This window comes from Salmo salar, chromosome 17 (genome assembly GCF_965601325.2).
Source record: "Salmo salar chromosome 17, fSalSal1, whole genome shotgun sequence".
Lineage (NCBI taxonomy): Eukaryota > Metazoa > Chordata > Actinopteri > Salmoniformes > Salmonidae > Salmo > Salmo salar.
Genome location: NC_138307.1, coordinates 61,974,119 through 61,984,495, shown reverse-complemented (window position 1 = coordinate 61,984,495; position 10,377 = coordinate 61,974,119). Strand labels below are relative to the sequence as shown.

The 10,377-nt window shown below is 46.8% G+C and overlaps 1 protein-coding gene across 1 annotated transcript in view; it reads left to right on the top strand.

Moving 5' to 3' along the window:
* The window catches only part of LOC106576364 (membrane-associated guanylate kinase, WW and PDZ domain-containing protein 2-like), a 271,642-nt gene that overhangs the window by 185,074 nt on the left and 76,191 nt on the right, over positions 1–10,377 (top strand). Inside the window, 4 exon segments of the mRNA XM_045699968.2 lie at positions 1,910–2,029; positions 6,981–7,196; positions 9,242–9,375; positions 9,377–9,471. Of these exon segments, the coding sequence (XP_045555924.2) occupies positions 1,910–2,029; positions 6,981–7,196; positions 9,242–9,375; positions 9,377–9,471 (565 nt within the window).

The following is a 10,377-nucleotide window of genomic DNA, read 5'->3' as shown; positions in this document are numbered from 1 at the left end:
AGGCTGCCATAGGCCAGGCTTTTCCAGCACCAAAGACAACCATAGGCCAGGCTTTTCCAGCACCAAAGACAACCATAGGCCAGGCTTTTCCAGCACCAAAGACAGCCATAGGCCAGGCTTTTACAGCAGTGTTAGCATGGATGTGGGAATAAGCTGTTTAACACCTCAAGGATGGAGTACATTGGAGCTATCACAGCCAGCATCAATTAGCCTATCCTCTGGGGCTCAAACAGGCTAATTAGCACACTGCACTAGCAGGAGCGTTTAGGAACTAATTTATACCTTGATATACCTTTAGCATCATATCCTCCACAACACAACACTGACTGGAAATTACAGCTGTCTCAAACAGGCACTATGCTTAGGAGAGAGAGTTTGTAAAGCCTGTGATTTACATTTAGGGATTTTTGGATCATTTATCAGACCCTCTTATCCAGAGTGACTTACAGGAGCAATTAAGGTTAAGTGCCTTGCTCAAGGGCACATCAGCATTTTCACCTAGCTCTGAGATTCTTTATTTTTTATTTTTTACTTTTACCCCTTTTTCGTGGTATCCAATTAATAGTAACAGTCTTGTCTCATCGCTGCAACTCCCGTAAGGACTCGGGAGAGGCGAAGGTCAAGAGCCGTGCGTCCTCTGAAACACAACCCAACCAAGCAGCACTGCTTCTTGACACACTGCTCGCTTAACCCGGAAGCCAGCCGCACCAACGTGTCACAGGAAACACCGTCCAACTGGCGACAGTGTCAGCGTGCACGTGCCCGGCCCGCCACAGGAGTCGCTAGTGCGCGATGGGACAAGGACCTCCCTGCCGGCCAAACCCTCCCCTTACCTGGACGACACTGGGCCAATTGCGCGCCGTCCCATGGGTCTCCCGGTCGCGGCCGGCTGTGACAGAGCCTGGGCTCGAACCCAGAATTTCGAGTGGCACAGCTAGCACTGCGAAGCAGTGCCTTAGACCACTGCACCACTCGGGAGTCCCTGGCTCTAAGATTCCAACCCAGCGACCTTTCGGTTACTGGCCCAATGCTCTTAATCCACCAGCAAATGTGGCGAGAACTAGCCACTTATGCTAATGCTAACATGATTAAAAGGGTGCCCCTGTCAGCATTTAGCAGGCTAGCGTTCTCTTGTCTCACTCGCGATAACATGTAGACAGCAGCCCTGTGAGGTTGTGTAGAGGCTCTGTGTCTACCGTCTTTGAGAGGCGTTGACACTCTGCATGCAGATTGAACTTATTTCTCTGCTCTCTGTTGGAGTTGCATCACTCAGCTGAAACCTTCCTGTAACGTTACCTAGTCAAGGACTCATCGCTCATCATCCCAAAGGACAGCGCTTAAGTATTCAGTGGAATTCAAATGTGCAACCGAGAGACCCGCTCACAATATATGAATACAACTGATTCAGGGTCAGCTTGTCCTTAATCGGCCGTTCTGTTCTGATTCTTTATGAGACGTTGAGGTGTTCAAAGTAGGATCCTTTTGTTAAAGGGATGCCAATGAGGCCCTGTATCTCCTTCCACAGAGTCAGATGAAGTCCTGGATACAATTTGTATGTGTCTGTGTCCATTATGAAGGAAGTTAGAGCTAGTTTCATTAGCCAACTAACATTGACTCGCAAAACTACCGCTAACTTCCTTCATAACTGACACATTGACATAAAAATGGTATCCACGCGATCGTCTGACTTGTTAACCAAAATCCAGAAGTATCCCTTTAAAGTACTGTCATGATGTACACACCATAGAATTACAATTCTTTCATTCTATTTCTACGGTACACACAGTTTATAGTAAGGGCCATAATGCTTACCATGCTCTTATCTCCTGTATGCAGGTGTACACAGTTTCTTACTAAGTTCCCTGATTGTAACTGTGTAACTGTGCTCCTCCCCTCTCCTCTCTGATAGGCACAACCAGGCAGCCCAAGGAAGGAGAGGTCCCGGGGGTGGACTACAACTTTGTGACTGTTGATCAGTTTATGGAATTGGAGAAAAGTGGAGCCTTACTAGAGAGCGGAACTTATGAAGGTAAAAGAAAGCTTTTCACTTTTTTGGGGTTGTATCATGTTTTTTGGGGGGTCTTTCCTGATTTTGTTCAATTGCTTGTTGGAATAATTGTATTATGTAGCTGCTTGTTTATCAGCTATCCTTCCACTCTCTGACAGAGAATAATGAGTTGTGTGCATTTAGACAGCTCTCACACATCACTGTGACATCATAACATAGATTACAGAAAAGCTGTTTTAATCAGAGGAGAGAAAACACACTCTCGCACACACACCCCACAACACCACTACACCTCTCCACTCTGCTATCTCCTCCATGCTGGCTCTCCTCTGAGCCCTAATGGCTCCAGAATAAACACGACTCACTCCAGTTTCTCTCCATCTGCCCTGGTCTGTGTGGCTCTGTGCTGGGTGTACTAAACTACTGGCTCTCCACTCTGTCAGATACAGGGAACTCCACCACACAGACAGATAATGCATTAACTCCATGCCTGTTCCCTCGCCGAGCCCTCCCGCTCAGCCTCGCGCCTGTCATGGCAGAAAAATAAATTTCAGATGGTCAATTTAACGGTTGATTGCCAGGAGCGATGTTAGATTCTCTCTCCGATTGAGGCCGTGTATCACTTCTCCGAGGATGTCGTCTTCCATAGAGACAACCCTTCTTCTCTTCTCGGTGGCTGCACTGCAGTACCACCATCATTTACCTTTTTAATATGTAATGCTCAATTAGAGAAGGAGAGAGAGGCAGAGAGAGAGAGATAGTTCTTTCCAATGTGTCAAGTAATTAACAAAAAAACTGAGCAAACTAGAATGCTATTTGGCCCTAAACAAAGAGTACACATTCGCAGAATACCTGACCACTGACTGACCCAAACTTAAGGAACGCTTTGAATATGTACAGACTCACTGAGCATAGCCTTGCTATTGAGAAAGGCTGCCGTAGGCAGACCTGACTCTCAAGAGAAGACAGGCTATGTGCACACTGAGCTGCACTTCCTAACCTGCCAAATGTATGGCCATATTAAAGTCACATATTTCCCTCAGATTACACAGACCCGCAAAGAATTGGAAAAGCAAATCCAATTTTGATAAACTCCCATATCTACTGGGTGAAATACCACAGTGTGCCATCACAGCAGTAAGATTTGTGACCTGTTGCCACAAGAAAAGGGCAACCAGGGAAGAACAAACACCATTGTAAATATAACCCATATATATGTTTATTTATTTTCCCTTTTGTACTTTAACTATTTGCACATAATATGACATTTGAAATGTCTTTATTATTTTGAAAGTGTACAGTTTTTTTATTGTTTATTTCACTTTTGTTTATTATCTATTTTACTTGCTTTGGCAATGTAAACATATATGTTTCCCATGCCAATAAAGCCCTTGAATTGAATTGAATTGAATTGAGAGAATCAGACAGAGAGAGAGAGACAGAGACATGCAGGGCGATAGAGATGGAGAGATCCCTGTTTCACTGTTTTCTTTTGTGTGAGGAAGGCAGAGAAAAAGTAATCTCAAGCTGATCCAATCTGTCTGTCAGGTCCTACACTGCCGGGTTAATGTTATCCACAGTGTTGGATTTTCATCATTACAAAAGCCTTGCTTAGGAAGGTCAGAGGGTGGGTCAGTATGCAACTCATTTAGCATTGTAGCATACTACTGGAGGTTGTCTTCAGTTTGTGTAAGAACGTTTGAAGGTTTGAAGAATGCTGCATGCTGTTTTTGTGCATTTTAGATTTGATTTCCCAGGAAAGTCTGACTGAAATTGCTTTTAGATTTTAGGCAGAAGCAGGGTAAAATAGTCTTTGGTCTGTGGTTTTAAGCCTTTCCATTCAATTAGCTTTTTTACAGCGATGTTTTTTCATTTGAGTCACTCACTGTGTACTCAGCAATGAGTACAAAAATTCACAGGTTCTTTTTCTAACCACAACAAATATCTGAGATACAAACCAACATAGGACTTTCCAGCAACTATTTTCTCCATGGTCCTACAACTGTCTGCGGCATACGTGTTGATGGGGTTGATCATTTTAATACTTAATCCCCAGGATTAGAACAATCTCATTGGATTTCAAAATATCTTTGGCTATCTGGTTTCTCCTCCAGAAGTACTAAAGCACCACTGAGAAGTGCAGGATAATATCACTCTCATAGAAAACCCTCTCTTCAGAACCTAATCTCCAGTGGAGAGGCAGTACCTTGAAGCCTGCTCTCAAGGGAACTTGGTTCCATTGCCGTGGCAACATCATATCTCCCCCACAGTCCATTTCACACAGTGTTTACAGAGAGTAGAGACCAAACACTTAATCAGATCTCACATCAGCTTAACAAGGACAGCCGCTGTCTCAGGACTTTGCCAGGTATCTCTGGGCTAAAGCTGTAGCAAGGGATGTTTGCGTGCATGCATGCCTATGTGTGTGGAGGAGATCTTGCCAGACAGTCTTCTGCTAGCAGACTCAGGGGCTGGAGGTTCAGAGTGGGTGATGTGCGAAAGCATCAGCGAGGAGGAGCCCAGGGGAGCATGTTCAGAACGAACCCAGAAACGCTCTGCATGCTGGGAGCTGGCAACTCCGCCATGGGGAGACAGACGGGACGACCGCACAGAGCCCAGAGCACAGAGAGAGAGAGACAGGCTTCTTCTTTATTTATTTACAACACACACACACACTCACTCAATCACTAGGAATCTGTGCATGGTTTAGTGATTGATGTGCGGTGGATAACACTGATTTGCCAGCAGACACAAAAGGGCTAACAGTGACGTTAGTGAAAATACCTGGGGTGTGGGCCAGACAGTGTCAGGCTTTAGTTACCAATATGAAGTCATGTGGGTGGGTGGGTGTGTTTGTAGGTATATGTGTTGTGTGACTGTGTTTGAGTACCTCCCCTTGACGTGCCTTGAGACTTGAGTTTGAACTTTTAAGAACTAAATGAGCTTTAACTCCCAGGACGTCAGCTGTTCTTCCACTTCCTGGTCCTTGTCCCATTGGGTTATGTAATAATGACATCATCTTCCCTCGTGACTTTTCATTTGCTTTAAATAGACAGTTTAATTTAATGTTCCGTTTGTGCCTGTGTTGTCTACTGTGATCCCTAGTTTAGCGATTGAATATTAACTTGTAACAAGAGGAGAAAAACATCCAAGCAAATATTTTTATGAACACATCATCAAAGGCAAACAAAATGTGTCCAAAACTCAGGCGTGTTGCATATTAAGCAGGTTTGCATAGTGGCAGTGCTCACAGCTCACCCATGTGACTTGAGGTTCAACTCCTGAATGTGCTTCGGTCCTCTGGTACAGATAACCATTATGAAAAGATGGTAAAAATGCTCTAAATTGCTCATGTATCACGTTTAATAGTGACAACGTTTCAATCTGAGGTGAAACTTACTCAGATCATTTTCGATCTGAGCATTGTAGCTTTTAAAGTGGATGCACTGTAGGAGGAATAGCCTAGGCTTTAGATCAGCGGGCTAACACAGTCTCATGGGGCTAGCACAGTCTCATGGGGCTAGCACAGTCTCATGGGGCTAGCACAGTCTCATGGGGGCTAACACAGTCTCATGGGGGCTAACACAGTCTCAACGGGGGCTAACACAATCTCATTGGGGCTAACACAGTCTCATGGGGGCTAACACAGTCTCATGGGGCGCTAACACAGTCTCATGGGGCGCTAACACAGTCTCATGGAGCGCTAACACAGTCTCATGGGGGGCTAACACAGTCTCATGGTGGGGCTAACATAGTCTCATGGGGGGCTAACACAGTCTCATGGGGGGCTAACACAGTCTCATGGGGGGCTAACACAGTCTCATGGGGGGCTAACACAGTCTCATGGACCGCTAACAGTCTCATGGGGGGGCTAACACAGTATCATGGGGGACTAACACAGTCTCATGGGGCTAACACAGTCTCATGGAGCTAACACAGTCTCATGGAGCTAACACTGTCTCATGGGGCTAACACAGTCTCATGGGGGGCTAGGAGAGAATTAGAGAGACACAGTCTCATGGGGACTAACACTGTCTCATGGGGGCTAACACTGTCTCATGGGGGCTAACACTGTCTAATGGGGGCTAACACTGTCTCATGGGGACTAACACAGTCTCATGGGGGCTAACACAGTCTCATGGGGGGCTAACACAGTCTCATGGGACTAACACTGTCTCATGGGGGACTAACACAGTCTCATGGGGACTAACACAGTCTCATGGGGCTAACACAGTCTCATGGGGGCTAACACAGTCTCATGGGGACTAACACAGTCTCATGGGGACTAACACAGTCTCATGGGGACTAACATAGTCTCATGGGGACTTACACAGTCTCATGGGGACTTACACAGTCTCATGGGGGCTAACACTGTCTCATGGGGGCTAACACTGTCTCATGGGGCTAATACAGTCTCATGGGGGCTAACACTGTCTCATGGGGCTAATACAGTCTCATGGGGGCTAACACTGTCTCATGGGGCTAACACTGTCTCATGGGGGCTAACACTGTCTCATGGGGACGAACACTGTCTCATGGGGACGAACACTGTCTCATGGGGACTAACACTGTCTCATGGGGGCTAACACAGTCTCATGGGGGCTAACACAGTCTCATGGGGGCTAACACAGTCTCATGGGGGCTAACACAGTCTCATGGGGGCTAACACAGTCTCATGGGGGCTAACACAGTCTCATGGGGGCTAATACAGTCTCATGGGGGTTAATACAGTCTCATGGGGGCTAATACAGTCTCATGGGGGCTAATACAGTCTCATTGAGGGCTAACACATTCTCATGGGGACTAACACAGTTTCATGGAGAGACCTAAGTTCAAACATCAGTCTGTCACATTAGCCATTTTAATTCTTTAACCTCACCCACCAGCACCTAAGTCTAATATGATGTGTGTATGACTGACTAAGTATATAAAATGATCCTTAATGTGAAGTATCCCTTCCTTCCTTCTCTAGAGAACTATTACGGCACCCCCAAGCCCCCGTGCGAGCCCAGCCCTCTGCTGCTAAATGTAACAGATCAGCTCCTGCCGGGCGCCCGACCCAGCTCCAAGGGGAAGAGGAAACGGAACAAGTCGGTCAGCAACATGGAGAAGGCCGGCATCGAGCCACCCGAGGATGAGGAGGAGGAGAGGCCCGTTGTCAATGGCAACGGCAATGGCATCACCCCAGGTTAGGTTCCAACGCAGACATAGTGTTGATGTGCAACTATAGATCCTCGTCATGACAACAAGTTCACCGCCGAAATGAGATAGCACCGACCCCTGGGATCTGATCAGACAACATAGCAACAGTCTATCGTCTAGGTTACATCATAGCAACCAGGTCTCAGTCAGGCCCATACAATAACATAATAAAGGATGGCTACAAGTCCCTACTGCCTACAGGGAGCTCTTCCCAGGGAGCTCAGATCATCATCATCATCATCATAGATAGTCTAAATGAAAAGCTGTGGAGTTGTAATATCTAAAAAAAGCATGAGTACATCCCTCAAGCAGACTGTCCCATGTAGCAGGACTGATAGTGTTCAGAGACAACAGCCTTACCCTGTATCCCATCTCATCCCATCTCCCAGTCATTAGATCAGATCACAGTACAGTTAGTCTACGTCACATAGCCAGAGACTAGATTCCAACCCCCGCACCGACACAGAGAAACATCGCCTGGAGGCTGTGATCAAATCAAGCGTGGGGTTCCACTAAGCAGATTTACTGGATCAATGCAAGCCACATCATAGTCATTACTCTCAACTAGGAGCAAAGATGCTGGCTGTCTAACTTAATATAAGAACGGAGAAACCCTATGTAAGCCATGAAACAAAATAGTATCATTCATTTTGACTGACATTTGTTAATGTAAAAATAAATGACACTGTTACGGTAGTTATTTAGTAAAATCTTTCGAGACCTTTAGAAAATGGTTTTACATTATATATGCAATATATTATTATTGATCAACCTATTCATTATACTGTATGTTCTGGGCAGGTAACCCATATAAATGCCCTTGAGCTATAGGACCGGAGTAGTCTCATGTTCTGGTCAGGTAACCCATATAAATGCCCTTGAGCTATAGGACCGGAGTAGTCTCATGTTGCTGTAATTTCTCACAGTAGCTCTGCTATTCATTGGGCTATGTGAACAAAGCTGAGAAAGGTTCGATGTCGAGTATTCAGCCTAGAGCTGCACTGTAGTTTTCTGTTACTGAGTGTATGGACAGTACATATACACACAGAGAGAGAGAGAGAGAGAGAGAGAGAGAGAGAGAGAGAGAGAGAGAGAGAGAGAGAGAGAGAGAGAGAGAGAGAGAGAGAGAGAGAGAGAGAGAGAGAGAGAGAGAGAGAGAGAGAGAGAGAGAGAGAGAGAGAGAGAGAGAGAGAGAGAGAGAGAGAGAGAGAGAGAGAGAGAGAGAGAGGACAGCTCATAGGTGAGCTCTACCTCTGCCTGCTGCTGTGGCTGTCCTCTGGGACGGCCCAACCAAGCGCCACGACTCAAACTAGGACACATCATCAGCTCCTCCACTCTCTCTCAATCCCCTCTGCCTGCCACCTCTCTCACTCTGCTCTCTCTGTCTATTTCCCTCTCTCTTTCAATCACTCTCCATCTCTCTCTGCTCGGTATCCTTTCTCTCTCTCTATCTCTCTCTATCTATCTATTTTTGTCCCTGTGTAATTGCCATCCTCTCCCTATTTGAAATCCTCTATCTTTCTTTTTATCCCATTCCATCTCTTTTTCCTTGGCACTCAATCATGCTGCCCCTTCTCCCCTTGCCTCCTCCTATCTCCTCTCTACCCTTCCCTCCTCATCTCTCCCTTCTACCTTTCCCTCCTCCTCTCTCCCCTCTCCCCTTCCCTCCTCCCCTCCTCCCTCCCTCTCCCCATTCCCTCCTCCCCTCTCCCCTCCCCTCTCCCCTTCCCTTCTCATCTCTCCCCTCTACCCTTCCCTCCTCTTCTCTCCCTTCTACCTTTCCGACCTCCCCTCTCCCCTTCCCTCCCTCCCCTCTCCCCTTCCCTCCTCCCCTCTTCTCCCCTCTTCTCCTCTCCCCTTCCCTCCTCTCCTCACCCTCTCCCCTTCCCTCCTCCCCTCTTCTCCCCTCTTCTCCTCTCCCCTTCCCTCCTCTCCTCACCCTCTCACCTTCCCTCCTCCTCTCTTCCCTCCCCTGTTCCTCCAGTAGTAATGTCAGCTCTGACTCACCTGTCATTCTCTTCTCCTTCTCAGAGTCCAGCGAACATGAAGACAAGAGTACAGATGTCTCCTCGGGGGACGTCCCCCCCAGACCTGTCCCCCCACCGAGACCCCCACCACCCCTAACAATGAGATCCCCCAGGAGGAGGGGGCGAGCTAGCCAAGTCACCCACCAAGCCAGATGAGAATGAGAGTGAGCTTGGCCCCCTGCCAGGCAACTGGGAGATGGCCTACACAGAGAAGGGAGAGGTGTACTTTATCGAGTAAGTGTCTGCGCTGAAGAGAACGGTGTCAAATTATCCCAACGCACACACACACACACACACACACACACACACACACACACACAGCAGCCAAATAGTTGACTGTTGTTGTAATGAGATTTAGAGGTTCTTGTCCATGCAATGTTTCGCCAGGGAGAATAGAAGGTAAAAGTTGCCCAAGCATTTTAAGCAGCTTTCACACACACACACACACACACACACACACACACACACACACACACACACACACACACACACACACACACACGCACAATAACACTCACTCCCACTGTAATGAATTCTATTGTTCCGTGTGGCTAGCTGTATTGGAGCTATTTCACAACAGGTCTGTTAGATTTTTACTGCTACAATATAATTGTAGAGGTGAGTTGTCTTTCTCTTCCATTTGAATAATATTTAAACGTCTTCTGACTGTGTGAGTGTGTACGTGCCTGTCTGTGTATGTACATCAGTCGATAGGCAGGTTATTACAGAATCCTTTAGGAAATTAACAATCGTTTTGAATTTATGTGACAGAAGCATCATCCGATTCCCAGAGGACTGCCTTTCATTGTGTCGTATAATAGAGTAGCAGAGAAAACAACCAGCAGGGTTAGTTTTAATGTAGTTGTCTGTCAGCCAGTCAGCCGGTCAGTTAGCCAGTCGGTCAGCCGGTCAGCCAGTCAGTCAGCCAGTCAGTCAGCCAGTCACATACTTCTTGTGTATCCTCTCCTCTACAGAGGCAGACTGTTAATTCCAGCCACTGAAGACTAGACTAGGTCTCCATATGTGTCGTCCACCCAGGCCCTGTGTGTTCCTACATCTAGATGAATCAATCTGGAACGTTGTGTGCTAACGCGTTTAGCCGCCGAATTTGTAGCTGTATGTTTTAGGAAAAGTAAATGA